This window comes from Aythya marila (genome assembly GCF_965140915.1).
Source record: "Aythya marila genome assembly, chromosome: 7".
Taxonomy (NCBI): Eukaryota; Metazoa; Chordata; class Aves; order Anseriformes; family Anatidae; genus Aythya; species Aythya marila.
Window position 1 is genome coordinate 7,423,623 of NC_139048.1, and position 19,606 is coordinate 7,443,228.

The window sequence follows — 19,606 nt, forward strand, 5'->3', positions numbered from 1 at the left end:
TCTATATATAAAGGGCTACATGCTTTCAGAAGGCTGAAGTGCACTGAGAACCCAGATCCTACTTTTCTTTTTCTTTTTCTTTTTTCGGGCAAGAATAAAACAATGCCAGAGACATAACTATTACATGATTGTTACTGTTATTAAGGCCTCTAGTTCATTTCTCACCAGTGGAAGAACTTAAAGTCACATTTTTCATGACTGTTCAAATCACTGAGATCTGTAAACACACAAGTAATAAATGATGCAGCATGGTATAAGAGTTTCCAGGCATGGCTTAAGCAGCAATGGATTTATTTATCCAGCAGTGGAATATGACATAGGGTTATTGGGAAAATTATTATTTAAACTGTCCCTCATGGAAGATTGGATTTGTATCAAAGAGAGTATAATACATGTATTGAGTGAAATATTGCTGTTGTACACATTACAAAGAACTAATCAAATCAAATTTGGAACAGAATATCCGGCTTTACTCAGTCTGTGTGAGGTATTGTTGGGTAAATTTGAGAGGCCACAACTGAGTAAGACAACTAAGACAGAACAGCTAATATGTGAGCAGAGAGGGAGAGGCCTCAAATTATGATTGTTGTGACAGACACCTCAGTCATACAGCATTAGTTATATGAACTGAGTAAGGGTGAGCCTACAACTGAACTGTATGATTTTCTTGAAAGTAGGGGATGTGGGCTTAAGCTAAGAGAACATCTGTAAAAATGTAAGGAGGCATTTTGCAGATGGTACGTGTTGCAGTTAAGACGGTAGAGTCAGAAATAAAAAGTGAATTTAAAACGGGGTGACTTGTCTGGAATGCTATAAAGGGGATGTGGTTCCATTAGATTTGGGAATATCTCACTGATACTTGCAGTGACAAGATGATTGATGTCTGTTTCCCTGCCACCAGTAATCTGACCAGCAGAATTTCTTTGCAAAAAAATCTGTGTCCCCCTTGACTGCTACAAGCTAAATAAAAGTTCTGTTTAGAAAGCATAAATGCTACTTCAAATATATTTTGTGCTTTGAGGTAAGTTTTCACTCATAGTTATTGTCCCAGTGAAAAAGAATATAGAAGAGACTTCAGAAGTGGAACTAGTGCATGCTGAGGGTGGAAGTATTATGTAGCAGTTTCAGATCTTGTGCATGTGCATGGAACGTTCAGTGCACTCAGACATAAGGAGCTTTGCATGCTTTGCTTTGGCACAGTGATTTTTTCCTTATTGAATGGGCTCTGTTTCTGTATAGGCGATGTGTTTGATAAGCCAGAAGTGACCAATGTCAAGTTTCTGTTCCTGGTGGGTGGCTTCGCTGAATCCCCCTTACTCCAACAAGCTGTCCAGAGTGCTTTTGGTTCAAGATGTCGAGTCATCATTCCTCAGGATGTGGGGCTCACTATCCTCAAAGGAGCCGTCCTCTTCGGTCTAGACCCTGCTGTCATCAAAGTGCGACGTTCGCCTCTCACCTACGGTGTGGGTGTGCTGAATCGGTTTGTGGAAGGGAAGCATCCACCAGAGAAGCTGCTAGTCAAAGATGGCACACGCTGGTGCACTGATGTCTTTGACAAATTTATCTCAGCTGACCAATCCGTAGCCCTTGGAGAAACTGTGACACGCAGTTACACACCTGCCAAGCCTTCTCAGTTAGTAATAGTGATCAATATCTATAGCTCAGAACAAGATAACGTCAGCTTCATCACTGAATCTGGAGTGAAAAAGTGTGGCACCCTTCGCCTGGATCTCACAGGGACTGATACTTCCGTGCCAAACAGGCGGGAGATCAAAACACTTATGCAGTTTGGGGACACTGAGATCAAAGCCATGGCCATTGATGTTGCCACCTCGAAAAGTGTCAAAGTCGGTATCGATTTCTTAAACTACTAACAGATCACGTTCCCCACCATGGCCTGTTTGTGAGACTGATTGTCCACTATTCCATTTTTTGACTTTCATGTGTCATGTAATCATCTTGAATTTCAGCAGGCTATATGAGAACAGCTAGTAAGGTGGGGTATGTCATGGTTGTGCCCTTGGATAACCGAAGGCTGGTTTTTAAAAGACCCTTAAAAAGTTTGGGGAGCAAAAGTTCCAGAGGTAGTAAAAGTTCCTTAGTTGTTCAAGCATGCTTAAAGATCTACCTTTATTCAGTAAATACTGATTATTATTGCATCCTGAAGATTAGTTAAAAAATATAAAATCATAATCTCTTTGCCTTGTTCTTGTACTTCTTCCTTTTCCTCCAAAGAAAAATTTGCTAACCCATGTGGTTGTTGTAGTGGGTATGTGTGGGGTATCTATTTAAACAGCATCATCCTCTGAACATGGAACAAATTAGTAGGTTACAGCTTTCTTTTGTTCTTTTGATTATGAACTGTACTGTCAAAAAAATAGTGCTGAAAATAAGGTCTGTAAAGAAGTGGGAAATGAACTTCTTCAGTTCTGAATTTTCTTCCCACTGAAAAGAATATCCTTGGAAAGCCTTAAATTATATTTAGGAAACATACATATTTTAGGAGCCTACTGTTGGTTGCCCCAGTTTGAGAAAAAGACCTTTCTTGTCAAAGCTCACAGAACTATCTGTTGGATTAAATAGCTAGCATTACCCTTGTTATACTTCAGAAAATTATTAAGAGCAAAGTTATTCCCCTTTTTTATGTCTTACAAACTTTTATTTACTAGCCTCCACGTGAAACCACTGAATCAGAGAATAAAGTTGGAAGGGACTCCCATATGCTATCTGGTCCAACCCCTCTGCTCTAAGCAGGGTCAGCTAGAACAGGATGCTCTGCCCAGTCAGGGTTTGAATATCTCCAAAGATAGAAATGCCTAAAATTCTCTGGGCAACCTGTTCAGTACTTGGCAACCTTCAATGTAAAAAAAGATTTTTTCGTATTTTTAAGGGGAATTTCTTGTGTTTCAGCTTGTGCCTGTTGCTTCTTTGTTCCTTCACTGAATACCACTGAGAAGTCTGTCTCCATCTTCTTTACTGTCTTCTGTCAAATATTTATGTGCATTCCTGATCCCCCTGCCAAGTCTGCTCTTCTGGAGTCTGCAGTCTCAGCTCTCAGCTTCTCCTCATACATCAGACTCCAATCCCTTAATCGTCATCATGATGCTCTGCCAGACTCAGTACCATTATGTCCATGTCCCTCTTGTACTGAGAGGCACGGGACTGGATGTAAGACATGGTCTTGAATAAAGGGGAATAACCACCTTCATTGACCTGCTGGCCATACTTTTCCTCATGCTGCCCAGCTGTTAGCATTTTTTGCCACAAGGGTACGTTGCTGGCTCATGTAGACTTGGTGTCTACCAAGACCCTGAGACCTTTTTCTGCCTTCATGCTTCCCAGCCAGTTGGCCCCCAGCATATGCTGGTGTATGGAGTTATTCCTCCCCAAGTTCAGGACTTTGCACTCCTCCCCGTGATTACATTTCTCTTCTAGTTAATCCCTGTGTTAATGTTTGGGAGTACGGTTAGATGATAATCTGTCCAGAAAGTTTTAAATGATTTAAAAGAGAGAAAATGTCCAGATAAGGCGTACTATCATATATTTTGAGTTGGAAGCATTTTAATTGAGTGAGTTAATGTATTTTTGGGTTGAGTTTAATATTCATTAAGGTGGAAGACAGAGGCTAAGAGAACAAAACTACAAAAAGCATTAAATAAAGCATTTCTTATATGGCTATGACCACGAAATTCTAACACAAGTGAAATACAATGATGGTCATGGTATCATCTTGTTTTCCAGTTAACGACATTATGGAAATATTTTAAGCATGTTTACCTGGAAAATTTCTTCTGTACTGGAACGGGTTTTATTTTGCTAAGTGCTACAGGTGGATGATTTCTGAAACCTAGGATCTGCATCTGCCATGAGCTGACAACTCCAGTTTCAAATCTAAATCCACTCCAAATTGGCAGACTGAAACTAACCTGAATTACCCTAAAATGCTGACACTTTCAAAGCATTTATTCAGAGCTGCCTGATTACCTGCTGGAATTCATTACATTTTTGAAATTTTGCAATCTTAACTGTTAAACTAAAACTTCCTTTTTAATAAGTTGAGCATGAGTTACATAAACTACTGGGTAATGAAAGCTTTATCAATGATTTCACTAATTTACATTCCAATCCTGCACTTAAGCTTTCTGTGTTTATCCTGAAGTTTTGCCACAGTCCAGAGCTGCAGAACTGGTCCACTGCATTTTGTCGTTGAGTTTTCTGTGTCTGCTGCAGAATTCCCTAGTAGAATGTGAAATCTGTTCTGCATTCAGCTTTAAAAAAAAAAAAAAAAAAAAGAAAAGAAAGAAAAAAAGAAGGGACTATGGAGAATGCTACTCACAGTATCCGGCTGGATACTTTTCTATAATTACAAAGTGTGCTTTCTAGCATTCGGTCTCCTGCTGCCTGCTAAATGCTTTAAAAGCTAAATACTGGGATTTTTTGTGTGTTGCTTTCCATGGTTTACAAACAAGAGAAACTTTAAGATGAGTTATGAACAATATAATTTTATGTATATACAATATTTAAATATTGTACAGACTCTTTCTTTCTACAGTGCTATTTTCTTGTATAAAAATGCTCTTTGCCTCTGTTGATTTCATTCAGCTGTTAATTTTAAATAACATAGTTTCTCAATCAGCTTCCATAATTATAGGCTTTTAAAGATGGTAAGATATGAAATGTAAAAGGCTGATCTTATAATAATAGGAAAGAAATGTTGGTGTGTCACAGAATACAACATTCTTCCTGCAATGCAAGTCATACCAGTTAAGTATATTACACAGATGCACTTGTATTTTGCTGGGATTTTCATTTCTTTGTTTCAGATGGTGACCATTCCAGCAGTTCATCATAATAATGGATGAATCCTCCTGTAAAACCAAGTTAAATTTAGCTTGTATGATCTGGATATACAGCTTCTTCTCTAGGTTTTGGAGTTTTATTAAGGATCTACTCTAATTTCTAAAAAAAGTACTTTCTAGAGCCAAGTAACAGTGATTTATAGTAGATGCAGGTAAGCCTGTCTATTGTCTACCACTACAACCTACCAAACACAAAACTCTTAAATAAAAGAAGGCTTCAGTGTCTTTGCATCCTGTGTTAAACTGAATGGGTCCAATTCTACAAGAATTTGTTTCCGTTGGCCTTAGGTTAATGCAGAATTTGGTTTAGGAAAGTGCTGCAACCCCCCACCACAAACAGGAGGTGAACTGCAAGATCCTGTGATCCATGGGTTTTGTGCTATTTTCAGCCTGTCCGCAGGGAATGCTAACAATAGTTTCTGCAGCTCTTTTAAAGTGTAGCTAGTTCCCCGCACAGTAGCGATTCTTTGCCCTTTTTTGTTCACCTTTCGTAAGATTCCGTCTGGATCCAAACAGGGGTTTGTTGCTAAAATTGTTCTGCTGTAACTGTAAAATATTGAAGAGATTGCGTATTTTTGCACTTCCTTGTTCAGTCTGATGAGAGCACTATCAAGCTTATCCTTGCAAAGCACTGAACTACCAAGCAAATTCCCAACTGTCCTCGTTGCCCTCTTTAAATCCGAGAATGGAAAATTAGCTTGTCTAAGGAATTAGAATTGTAAGTAGAGCGTTATGCTGTGGTCTGTAGTCTATAACCCAGTTAAAAAAAACTTTACATTGTAAGTGGCAAATGGATGCCCATTTTGATAGAGAATGTTAGGCTGTAAAATTAATAAGAAATTTATTAGGAAATGGGTCATTTTTAGAACAGTAGTTCTGATAGTTTTGCCGGAAATTTCCTGCAGAGAATTTTTTTGGTAGGGATTTCAGATGACATTGTGCAACTTAGCGTTGAGAGACAAGGCCTGCTATCCTTAGGCAAAGCAGAAAGCCCCGACTGAAGTTTTGCTCTAAGCATGAACTTGCAAGTTTGGGTGGGTCAAAGTTGCTTAACTCTAGGCTGAAAGTTAGCAACTAATTGTGATAGAATGATTAATTGTGCTAGAATATGATACATGTGCAGTGATGGTTAGGACAGTTAACATTGGTATATTCTTACCAATGAATATATACAGGAGTTTTAATGCATTATTATGAGAAGGCTAATTATGTATTGCAGAGATTTAATCGCCAAGATAACCTGCATATTTATAATACGAAGTGGCTTAAGCGGATGAATAGTATAAAAGTTGTTGGGCATAATGTCACAGTACTCACCTGCTTGAAATAGTCTTAAAACTATATTATAAAACCAACCATTGTGGTCTTGTTCACCTCTGTGCAAGATAAATTCAGATTTCACTGATGTTTGGAGCTGTTCACAACTTGTCTGGATTGTATCTTGAGTGTTCTTGTGTCTTCAACCATGTCAAATAAAATACAGTAAAACTAACTTTTCTTTTTGAGTGTTTCTGTTTTGACAAAAATGGATATGAAAGACCAAGTGGTTATACTTACATTTCGATACTCTTTCGTATGCATAACTGAGCAAAAGTGCCACCAACCGCTTGTGTTGCATGTCAGGTCCCTTCAACGTTCTAGATGTATGGACACCAAGAGCCCATGCAGGCCTGAGGTTGCAGTCACTGCTGGTGATTACTCAAATTGCACTGCAGTTTGTGTAGCTGTGAATAGGGTGTCTGGGAGTTAAGACAGTAAGATTTTAGACAACATCAAAAACAGTTTAGGTCTTTTCTGTAATGAGAATGAGAGCTGGGAAATAAAATATGCTCAAGGCTGAAGCCACCATTCTTGGCATTTCTTTCATGACATTCTCTACAAAACTCATAGAGCTTCTTGATGATAACTAGAAAAACATAATAGTGTAGAAAATGTAAACCAAAACCCACCATGGGACTGTGGAGGTTCCCTGATTACAACCAATGGGGATGAGCATGAAGGAATGTTGAGTAGAGGGTGAAAATCTGGATCGTGTTCACACCCAGGGAAAAAGCAAATTTCCAGAAGTAAGGTTGAATAGTTTAGATTTTTATTACGGGACAGACTTAAAATATTTTCATGAAGTATTGCCTGTGAAAGGATGGGAAATACCTCTGAAATAGTAAACAGATACTGTTAGATGACGCCAGTACATAGGTTTCTCTTCCAAACCTTTAGGTTGCCACCACCACTGAAGTATCACTGCAGCTCTTGGGCATTTGCACCTGGACCTGGAGGGGGAGATTAGCCCATGCTTTCTCCAGGAAGGCCGTCACCAAGGAGGAGACAGCCGTGCTGTTCCAGCTCAGCCCTGGCTCCTGCCCTCAGCCATGCCAGTACCCCAGCCCAGCCGTGCTGTTGGCCTGCCACACCGTGTGTGCCTGCAGCCATATAGTGGCTTGGATGCCTCCAGTCAGTGACCACCAGGTTGTAGCAGAGCCCTGTGGTGCTTACATTACACCCTTTCTGCTTTGTTGTGCACCTGACCTGTGACACAAGGTACTCTTCAAAACAGGTAATGTGGTAGAAGCAGGGCTGGGCTGCTCCCATCCCTTCTCCTTCAGAGCTAGGACTTTGCGCCAGGTACTGGTCTGATGCTCCCAGCCCTTTGTGGGAAATCAACGGCTCTCCTGAAAGTGTGAGAGTTCAGTTCCCTTTTCTTCCTTGTTCTAATACTTTAAAGGCAGGTTTGACATAGTGACTTACCATCTCCCTACAGAATAAATCCCTTTCTGCTCTCTATCTTCAAGGTCTTTTATTTCACTTGTTATCCTGAAGGTCTCACTCCTTATGTTATAATTATATATTCCACAGTGATCTCCTGGGTGTGGGTGTGGATTTAGTTCCCAAACACCACTACCCTCTAAGATCATATTTACCCATTTCTATCTTTTCAACCAGAAGCAGCAGCTGACTCTGCAAATTGTTTTTGTTCGTTTCTTTAGATTACTGTTCTGTTGTTTCTGTGATTTAATTTTTCCTTACGGATGTAATCTATCAGGTGAAAGGATTTTTCCACCACATTAGAGCTGATTACTGTTCTGGCTCCAGACACCTTATAATCCAGAATGTGTTCAAGGTAGTTGTCTGCCAGTCACCCATCAATTATTAAGAAAACAGATTCAGTTGCAGTGAGTACCATTTAAGTTTTCATATGAGCATTGATGCAGGAATGCTTGCTTGGAGGGAAGAGTGAAAATACTGCCTGGATAGAGACTGTTATTTCTAGATATACTATCTAATGACAAATGTTACTCAGTTCCAGTGTTAATTAAAACAAATAGTTACAACCGAAGCATGACTAATAAAAGCAACTGCTACTAGCTCTGGTAGCACAGCCAGTACACACCCTTTCAGAGTGGAACATTTCCCTATATGTCACATATACTATATATATAAATATATACATATATCAACAGTGTATATTTATATATATATATATTTTTTTTCTTTCAGCTAAGATGTTACTAAAGACATGCCAAAAATCCTGTGATATGTGGATACGCAAGTACACAATATATTTGGTTCTATTTTCTCTCATTAATATAGCAGAACTCATCATCATTGAGTCCCTGTGCTCAGGAAACTCCCTTGGTGAACAGGGCTGTTTGCAGCTTTATAACAGGCAGTGTCCTATGCAGGCACCTCCACTTTACATGAGGGACCAACGATATCAGTGTGGGTTACAGTACTCCAATCCATGTTTGTGCCATGCAGAGATGCTGAGCCAAAATGGTAGCTTTATATTTCCATATTTTTTTCTGCTCCATACTCATTCAGGTTGAGGATACTGCTTGGAACTGAGGAGCAGCTGCCATTTAGTCTGGCAGAATACGGGATTTTGGACTGTATTTCACTAGCATATTATAGAATCTGACTCTGAAGGCTGAACTGTAATGTGACGTTTTGTGGTGAACCGGTAATGAAAATAAATGGTATACTTGGTAAATGGTAAATACTTGGTATGAGTCTGCTTTAACAGTTCGTTAAAAATAAATTCATAAAAGTTGATTATTCCTCAGAAAGTCATAAAAACAGACATATCATAAAGGACTGTAGTCTCTTAGCCTTATCAAAGTCTGGTTTATTGCTAATATTATAGTATCAGGGCAATAAACTGGCCAATAACCAGGTGTATTTGCATGAATGGGCATGTTCATTGTATGTTTCTAGATCTAGGAATGTTTAGTAAGGTCCTGCTGCACTGAAAAACTTGTATGATAACTTGTATTATATATTTTTTCTGCTAAATGTTGCAGGCCATGTGTCTAAAATTTGGGAGTCTTGGCAGTAGCTATGGAGACAAGTCAGCGGTGTATGTGACCTTGCACTAAAATACTACTCAAAGGTGCAAAGATGCAGGGAATGAGCTGAGATGCATAGCAGCCACTACACCCCAACTTCCACCTATTTGCTGCAATGAAGATGTTTTACAAGTGCTCTATAACTATAATTATAAACACCATCCTAATAGGCTAGGTACTGTATTTAACTTGTAATGAACTTGATTTCAGCTAAACATTCAATTAATGTTACTAGTACAATGGGAAATATAATTACAGTCTTCAGGGACACATTAAGAACCAAATCTTGCTTTCAGTGTTTGAGCACATTGCTCTGATTTCCAGGGGAGGTTCATGTGTGTGCATTCACTGGTAGAATTTGGGCCTTTCACTGGACTTTTCCAAATCTGAAGGTTTTCTCATGTGAGAGTGTTTCTATTTAAAATTACAGCCTTGATAGGAAGGAATTTGTATAAATCCTACATTGGTTCTTCCATGGCTACAGAAATCCTTACTGAAATGTACAGAGTTTTCATGCCTTCTGCTGATAACCACGGAATAAAACAACTTATAAAACAATCTCCCTGATAGCAGCGTCTAACTTCCCCAAAGGGATTATCCCCTTTCAGTTTCCTAAATAGCTCCCTTAAAAATCATCCAAACATCTCTCTCCAGTAGAACTGATTTGGAGTCCTTTTAGTCAGTGCAAAGAGATGCCTGATTTTCAAGAGGTGCAGTTTGGATAAATTGATGACAACTATGGATGCTTTGTATAACTGTTTTTCAGTCCTGCCATTTGCCAGTCTCATTAGGTACTGATGTTGGATACCAGCTTTAAAAATCAAGTCTGTATTTGAGATTTTTCTTGTACAGTTCCTTGGGTCTCAATTTTGTGTTCTTGGTTTACAAACAAATCATTGAAAGGAAACCTTGAAGTCTAAATTCCCAGAGCATACACATTTAATCTTTGAATTTTACTGCACGTTAAACATATAAACAAACATTAAACATTTATCTCTAATTCTCCAGAATGTTAAATTGCACGTCTAATAGTAAAGATAGTACTACTAGTAAATTGCATCATTTTTATTACAAGGGAGTTTACCTCCTGCCTTTACAACAGATTTCACTGCAACCTTAACTATTGGCTAATGAGGAACACCCGATGTCCCTTGTGTTTTAATTAATCATACATTGTAATTCTTCTATGGCTTTCCTCCTTGAACTCCTACAGAATTTGAGACCTCATTTTCTCTGTTCAAATTTCATTCTTTTCAAACATGTTTTCAGATCCCTCTATCAAAATAAGTTCAGACCACTGAATATCTTATCTTGGGAACATAATCCAAATAGAAAAATACCTTGACCCTTAAATGCATCAACTCAAGCTGAACTGCAATCCAGGCTTTTGTTTCTTCCTCCATATTAACACAAGGTTGTCTTGCATTGGCATTTTTCCTTGCACTTCAGTCTTACAAAGGATGCCCCAGAAACCTATTCTAGCTTGATAACCTTTTACTACTATAAAATATTCCTTAGATAAAGCTCCTAACTTTGTCACTTTTCTTCCTAGATTGCTTCATGCAGCCCTTACCAGCAGCTACCACTGGTGTCTGAACAGAGCATCTATTTTAACAGCACGCAGCATACAAGCTGGCAGTCTGGAACAGGACATCACCTGTGTCCTGTTGAAACTGCTGTTTGGCAGCCAGGAGGCAGTTTCCTGTGTAAGAATTTTGACAGTGCAGTGGAAATGACATGAACACTTACATGAGGGAGCCTTTTCACTGTTTAGGGACTGCTTCAGATCTCATTAAATTCAATAGAAAGGTTTGTACTGACTTCAGGGGAGCGTTGAGTCTAGCCCATCCTGGCTGTTAGCCAAGCCCTCAAATCCTTTGTAGTCAGAGAGATACATATTCAAAAGTAAATATATTTTGAGGAGCTAGCTGAATAGAAAAAAAAAAGTAAGATTATATCAGCATCAACAAGATGTATATCAAAAGCAACTGAACACAGACCTCAGTGATAAAAAAGGACTAAGTGCTGTGTATGAAGAGTCAATTAACCACAAATATTTTTTTGCGAGCCAGGAAATTCTGTCTTCTTTGTTTAATATATAACTGCGCAGGTGCTGGCTATGATTGAAGTAGCATCTATTTTCTGTTTTCTCATTTTTTTCGAGGACTATACTAACTGGGAGAAGTTTACCAGATGCTCACTTCCCAGGTTGGACTTGCCTTTGTGCCTAGAGCAGAAGCCACCAAACTAGGACACGGTGTTCCTCACCATGCAATGGCAAAAATTGTTTTCAGGATTTTAAGAATGTGGTAGATTGTGGCCACTGTGATCCTTTTATCAGTGCCCACAGGTGAGCTGATGTGAAGCCAGGGGAGTGAAAATTACAATATGAGCTTATTCTGTGAGTATTGCATGCTGCAGCAGAGCCAACATGTACAAAGAGGACATTCCTGGATTAAGTGTAAGGAAACTAAAGGACTCAACCTAAGAGGTGTGTAAGTAGGATTTGGATGTGGAAGGACAGAGGCATTGATATGTTCCAGTAGTAACTAAAGACTGGGGAAGGTTTCAAAGTGGGAAGCAATGGGGAGGCTGACAGCTCTGCATACCAGAGAGTTTGAATTGCTGAACTACAGTGCTCTTCTAAGGAGCTGGAGAGGTGACTCTTGTTTTCATAACAGCAACAAGGAGCATTTCCTTCCCTCTGAGGAATAATCTCTGCAACTCTACTAAGAACTTCCTTCTGCCATCAGCTGATAAGAGTGGACACTAAACTGAACATATCCTCTTCCTCTGTACTACAAAGAGCAGCCTCTCCATGCTTCCCCCACGCAAACACTGCATACTGCACGTGGCATCGTGGTTTGCTAACACATACCAAGGCCATGGTTGCAGTGTAATGTGTCGTTCACAGAGCTTTTACAGATCATCTAGTATTGGTCTAGATGATCTTAATGAATCTATGTTCTTAGCCCATTGCCCCCTCACACCTTTTCTAGAAGACTATTGACTCCTCAAATTTAGAGGAGTTGAAGGAAGTTAACCGTGAGCAGAGCTGAATCCAGCAGAAAACGTGCTGGTCCTGCATGACATCTGTAGGGGGTCCTGTACTTAACTGTGCTGTCTCGCAAACAACAGTTCAGCATCCTCCTTCCCTTCAAATAATTTTCTCCCAATATTCCCTGTGTAAGGAAAGATCCCAGACGGCAGAAGAATCTGCATTGTGCAACATGGGTAATGTGACTGAGGCTGTTCTAAAACACATTTATATTAATTTTGTAGTTATTTTGTTTTTCTAGGGGGTGGGTTGAAAAGTTACTCTCTCCCTAGGCAGTTTATTCATCCTTTGCTGTATTCACCTTCATAAAGCTCTGCGTAGTGTCAGCTTTGAGTCTCTGTGGTTGTCGTACCCGCAGAGAACCTGGGAGCATTCCCAACCCTTCCTGCCTCTGACAGCCTTAACACAGACACATCTGAAGACTATCCCCATGCTTTCCTTGTATCTAGTTCTCTAATTAAACCTTTCAATCATGTTGTGTAGGCATATGATCTTTTTTTTTTTTTTTTTTTTTTTTTACAGTTCCATTGGCAGCTTTGAGGATAAGACAGTGGATGCTGGTTTCTTGCAGATAAACATCTCGTTGCTGGAAAGACATTTGGAAACGTATGCTGCAGTCAATGTGTGTGCACACACAGAGGACTCCTGTTGTGCACATCCTATTAAGAAACAGAAAGCCCTGGCAAAGTGTCAACAAACAACGAAATGTGATGTGAGTAGTTGAGGCATGTTGTGTTCTTGACTTTTGCAAATGCTGATTAAAGGCCTTCTTGTGTGCAATCTGAGGGGTGCACGTTTAAGCCTTAGGAACACCTTGCAGTAGTTAAGGTTATATTAGTTGGGTGTGTTTTTGATAAAGTGTTCTTATGTGGTAAACCACAAGTCATGGTTATGAAACATACTGTGAGTTTTGCACTCATTTTGCTTTTAGCAAATGCTTAAAGCATTTTCTTCCAACTCCTGTACTGCAGAACTTCCAATAGGCTACTTGTGCTTTACTGAAGTGTGTTGAGCTTTTCAGGTACGTGAAAAATGCTGTTATGAAAAACTTCAAGGAGGGTGAGAAATCTCTAACTTCCTGAAGGACTTGACTTGCTGAGGAAGTTTAGGCAGGATGCATTGAGCTTTAGCAGTTTGAACTGTGGTTTATTGCAGTAAAGTAGCCTTTTTTTTTTTTTTTTTTTTTTTTTTTGGACCAAAGAAAGCCTTTTTCGTTTGATAGTCACCCTCAATTTTGAGTAAATGTCAGCACCTCAAGTCCACCTTACCTACTCCCTGTCATTAAATTTCTCCTGTGGCTGTTATGGGACATACTGTACTTTGGAAAACTGGGATCTACATGAAGAGTGTTGGAAGACAGTGCTTTAGACTCTGTCACTTAATTGCTATTTTAGTCAGAATTGCTGGGTGTGGAAGAATCACAAGCTGTCTTGGTAGATTCCCATTGCTCCATCACCTAAATCAATATGACTGATACGATGCCAACAATGTATGGTAAGCCCTGTATAGCACTATTTTCAGCTCTGCTTAACTGATGGAGAAAGCAGAATTGCTGTAAACAACAAAAGAGCTGACTATAGTGCAAATGCTGTAATAGAAGATGTTTCATCTCTCTTGTTCTACTCCCTTACAAAGGTAAGATGAAACATTTTGCACTTTGTTTCCGTACCCATAAGCCCTGACATGAACAAAGAAGACCACAGAGTTGTTATGAGAATCAAAATGTGCCCCAAACCCTATAAATATGCTTGGTGTGCCAATGTCCTTTGATGGAGTTCTGGTTGGGAGTGGTAGAACAGCTGGACCTGTTTCGGACAACAAAGCAAACCAAAAACAATTGGAGAAATTCTCCAAATGTCTTGAACCCTTCTGGGGGCTTTTGGTGTGTTGCGTTAATCTTCCCAGAGTTCTATTAGCATATTCACCCATATTTAAATGATTAATTTTCTCTTTATATGCCAACTCTTAATTTTTATTCTTTCAAAATTATTGAAATCTATGACAAGAGGTAGGTGATACGAGGAAACGTTTGGTTTCTGGTTAGTTAATCAATTCCATAATATCTCATTCTTTACAATTGCTTTATTTAATAGCACCAATTTCTGCTTTCAGGTCTTGACTTCCCTGTTAAGCATTTAAGTTTCAGATTTTTTTTTTAATCTTTTAACCTTTATCCCTTTGAATTTTTTTTTCTCAGCCTATAATTTATTATACAGTCTCCTGTCAGAGGAGGAGGTAGACTAGGTGATTTTTACTGTATTGCAAATTATAATTATTATCGTTATTTGCATTAGTAATGGATTCATTCTTATCACTGAAAACAATTCCATTATCTGATCAGACAGTTATCTTCACACTGTCCGTGATCATATATTTTCATTAGGCACCTCTTTCTCTGGGGGTCAAAAGGAGAATTATTCTTTAGTGCAGTCACTTTTCTCTTCACTCTCAACATTTTCCTTGGTTAAAAAGAAGTTGTTAAACCTCTACAAATGTCCTTTGCAACAAAAATATGCTCTTTTCTATTGTAGTGTCCCCTCAGACACAGCAAGGAAGGGCACATCTGTGCTATAAGCTGCCCATCAGTGTCCTTTTTGTCAGAGAGTCAGGGAGGGGATTTGCAATTCAGGTTCAGTGGGAGGAACAGAGAGGATGATTCTCATCACCCAGCAAAGACATTTTGACTCCATTTTGAATTAAATGAAGGTGTAAGGATTTGTAACCTCTGTTCTGTGAGATGGAGAAGCATCTTTTCCCAAACCCTCCTTCTGTGACTTGTGTGAGAGGTGCAGAGTTTGGACTTCAGTTATCGCAGTGAGGTTGCAGCGGAAGCAAACCCACCCTCCTCTCTGATGCCCCAAGGGCAGGGGTTATACATGTAAGTGGTCAGATGGCACCAGTTTCCAAGCTGCCAGCAAAAGAGAAATGAGTAAAGTTGGAGGGAGGTGTGAGGTGAGGCTACAGGTCTTCCTGAAGAATTGAGAGCATCCTTGGTTGAAGGTGGTGGAGAACTCCTTTCATGCTTCCTCCTGTTAATTTTTACTCCCTCATCAAATGGGAGATGAGCATTGTACGACTGAGGAATTAAGGACATCAAGGAAAAGGTCATCAGTATAAGACAAGAGTCTGGGTTTCTTTTTAAACAGCCACTCTGGGAGTCTTTGTAGCCCAACCGAGACTGGTCAGCAAGCACAGTGCTCAGTGCTCAGGGAAGGAAAGCACAGGCTTCTGCCCAGCCTCTTGGGCAAGACATGTACATGCTCATAGCGTGCTTAGCATACCATGTAACTGAGGTGATGATTTTATTCCTTCTTTCCAAATAATTCCAAAAGCTGTGACTGAGCAGAGCTGCACCAGTGCCCGTGAGACTGGGCCATCTTCAGAAGCGGTGGCTGCTTCCACCTGCTGCCTCTGCCGAGCAAGGAGTGCTGGTGCTCTCACACGAGGCTCCCTTTCCAAAGGGGATAAACAGTCAGCACTCCCATGTAAATCAAAACTCCGTTCACGCTCTCAAATTGCATACCCTGAACTGAGGGACCTGAGCCACTAATTGTTCATTGTTGTTGTTTTTAATGAGATCATGTGAGACTATGTTTATCTAAAATTACATTGTGAAAGAACGCATTGCTTTGCAGGTTTAGATCCCCTGTTTTTTCCCTTCACCTCCCTAATTGGTTTGATGTGGAGCAATTATCCACTTAATGCAATTAAAGGTAAGATTTTTCATACGATATGTACCACAACAGTAATTACATAGGCCATAGCACAAAGGGGGACTTGAATACAACTTTTGTCTTTGGGTCTCACATAATAAATGTCTTTAGTATGCTAGCAAGTGTAGTAGCCACTCAATTGTTGCTGTGCAATTGAATACAACATTTAGACTATTCTAAAGGCTACTTTACAAATTGTTTCTGTTTGTATACAGGCACAATTTAGAAGCAAGTGGCATTTAGGCCATTATTAGTATTTTTTAATTTAGGGCTGTGGGAGCATCACATCGACCTTCTTCCTCTGCCCCCCACTGATGTCTTCTGTTTTGGCCAATTAAAAATGCTGATATATTTTTCCCCTGTCATTGTCTTCAAACTTGAGAGTGTTTCAGATGAAAAAAAATGGATATCAGAACTTACTGTCTTTTGCCAATAAATAAATAAATAAATATATATATATTCTTCAAGTCAATATCTATTTTGTCAAATAATCTGTTTTCAGTTTTAAAAAATAATGAGATTTTTTGCAAGTATAGTCTTGTTTTACCACAATTAAATACAGTCATACAGAGTATATATTTCTGAAGCATGAGGGTGTAGCAAAACAGCCTGTGATTTACACTCAAATTAAGAACAAAATAGCCTTCAGGCATAACATCATAAAATTCCTATTTGCAGCCTCTGAGGACACATGCCAGAAAGGTATAAAAATAAATATGTGTACATAAGCACTGTCTGCTGTGGCTAGGTGAAGAAAGCTTTAATATGACAAACTAGATTAAAAAAACCTCGGGAGGTCCAGGAAGAAGAATTCATCAATGCCAAATTAAGATACACTCAAATATTTCTTGAAAGATAGAACCTCATTATTCTACTGATTTATAGAATGAAGTAATGACTATAGGCAGCATTGTCTAAAGACAACAATGAGTGCTGTTATATCTCAGTAATAATTAGAGTCACATGAAATCTTCATTTTTTTTATTGTTCTTAGATGATTTATAAAGTATGAGAGAAATACATTACACATTCTGAAATATAATGAAAATACATGGCGCAAGTTGACTCCCATATTTAAAATTCTGATTGCAATGCTGCCCACCAACAAAATAATAGTAATTTCTAGCAGGAATTATAAAACCTAAACTACAGTACAAAGCATTGTTCACCAAATTACTCATTCCATAACCACAATTATAGCCCATTTGTTTTCTTATGCTGATAACAAAAGATACATTTTAAGATCTGTGCTGTGCTACTCTTCCTTTAATAAATAAAGTGAGCTTTTCAAAAGCTGCAAAATGATGCAGATAAAAATCAAAACATTTCTACATTTAAAGATTCAATCAAAGACTTGCCATGAATGGTGTGATATTAAAGTTTAAAAAAATAATCAATTTAGCATGTATTTTTGAACATGATTTGTCACAAATAGCATTCCCAATAGATAAGAATGATTATATGGTAAAGAGCGTAATTTATATATCTCAAGCACTATGCTTTTGTCACCGACATCGTTAAGGAATTTGACACGTTTGCAGGAGAACAATATATGTCAACTGAAATATATACCAATTAGCCATAAATGGGACACTGAAATGAATGATGCATGTGCATGCTATACTTACAAGTAATAACATGTGGTTTAAAGTCGCTTGCGTTTTCAAACAAGAATTCTTTTTATGTTGTCATTTAAAAAATCTAATATTTGAAAAGGTCAGGAATAAATAGCACCATTAGCATTAAAAGCTAGCTAAAGGGAAAGTAATTTGTTGTTCATTTAACATTGCATTTTATGTAATAGCTTTGTAAAGTGTTCGGGAGGGGGGAGAGATTTTACTCTGCTAAAACAAGATGACGGCGGCTGCAGTTCATTATTAAAAGGAGATTTTTTATTATGCTATTGTCAACTTTAACGTCTTGATTCTGTTAGGTGTTTGTTAAAATTACATGGGCTGCTGAAGTGGCTATGGCAAAGGATAATGCAGAGAATATCATGACTGTCAAAACAATTGTGTAGGCAAGAATCTGCTTATACTACGATAAAGGAACAAAAGACAAAGGAGAAACTCTTTTGCAGTGTTAGGAAGTTAATAACCCTGTTGAGGATTCCTCGGCAGGAGGTACTGAGATCAGGAAGCCAAATTCTGGAAGAGACAAATAGCCATGGCCAAAGGAAGCAGGGTACATGGAAATCTGGCATTGGGTGCTGGCTCTGGTGTCTGTGGCTGTGTGCTCTGGGCAAACCCCATAACAGTTCACCTCCCTGGAGAGGGGATGTGTGCTCTTTCCTCCTTGGACTGCATGAGTGGTGTGTGAAAGTGTGGCTGGATCCTGTCTCCTGCAAAGTTAGTCATGAAGATGTGCATAGAGACCTGAGACCTTTGTAGGAACAACTGAAAACTGAACCTAAGGAACTGGTTCCAGCTCTGAGCATGCCAGTAAGTTGCCAGTCTTCAGTGCTGACTCTTCTTATTCTACTCTTTACAGCCTTACTTTTCAAACTCCACCATCAAAAGGGGAATTTAAAGACTTGCAAGTGGGCTGATGTCCTCTCAGGACTAGACCTTCTGGGGAGGAAGGATAATGCAGAAAGGCAGAAGGAGCAGAGGGCCCCAGCCACATCAGGAGAACATCCAGAACATCAGGAGAAACCCTTAAGGGAAATTGTCCCATGGAGTGGTGGGTCTCCAGGCCCCAGCAGTTCTGTATTTTCTTCCATTGAGGATGGGGTTCCTCTGAGAGCAGAGGAGAAACAGTCTGTTTCTCCAGCAGCAGGAGGAAGGAGCTGAGATAGGATTGCTTAGGGACAGAAATTAATTTCTAAGCTAACTACACTTTAGTTGATAGTGTTTATCAAAAAGACAAGAAAGAAGTGGATCCCTCATTGCATTGCCCATTTAATAGCTCAACTATTTATCATCTGGCAGTTTTGCTCAAGACTGTGGGTCAGCAGATGGAATTTCAGAATAATTTGATGATTGTTCTGTTTATAAGGATTTTAATGAAATTTCTGTAACATTTGAAATTTGATATGTAAATTTCTCAAATTAATTCTGTCTGGATCCTGTGGGTTAAGCTTAGTTCAGCATCAGTTCAGCCAATTCTTCATCACATTCACCATTGCATTTCTCACTGGTATTTAAAAACTTCTGTCCTCCTTTTGTAAACTGCTCACCTCCTGTCTCTGCTCACATTTTTATCTCTTGCTAATTCCAAGTTTAGCCTTCAGTTTGGTTAAGAACATCAGCTTCGTTAATCCTCTCATCTTTTTCTTCTCACAAGCATGGCTGCTTTCTCATGGCACTGTCTAGAAGCCATGTGCCAGATTCTGTTACCTGCCCCTTTTCTTTCCCTTAATTATTTTAAACTATTTTGAAACACACTGAAATCAGGTTGTTTTTTTTTTTCCAGTGGGCATTGGCTCATTCACTTCTAAAGCTACTATAAAAATTCTGTATTTTGCAGGCTGCCTAAAGAGAGAGATCCACAGACTCAAAATCAAACAACAACAAACCCACAATAAACCAAAGCAAAAACTCCACAAAACAAACCACATAAAACCCACACGACCACCCAGAAATAACAAAGCGTGCGTCTGCAGCCTCCCCATCCCTTACACATTAAAATTCC

At 39.1% G+C, this 19,606-nt stretch overlaps 1 protein-coding gene across 1 annotated transcript in view; it reads left to right on the forward strand.

Moving 5' to 3' along the window:
• HSPA12A (heat shock protein family A (Hsp70) member 12A) overlaps positions 1-6,345 on the forward strand; it is a 60,143-nt gene extending 53,798 nt beyond the window's left edge. The window contains exon 12 of the mRNA XM_082765139.1: positions 1,240-6,345. Within this exon, the coding sequence (XP_082621265.1) occupies positions 1,240-1,874 (635 nt within the window). The 3' untranslated portion in view covers positions 1,875-6,345. The remainder of the gene's footprint in view (positions 1-1,239) is intronic.
• The last annotated feature ends 13,261 nt before the right edge of the window (positions 6,346-19,606 follow it).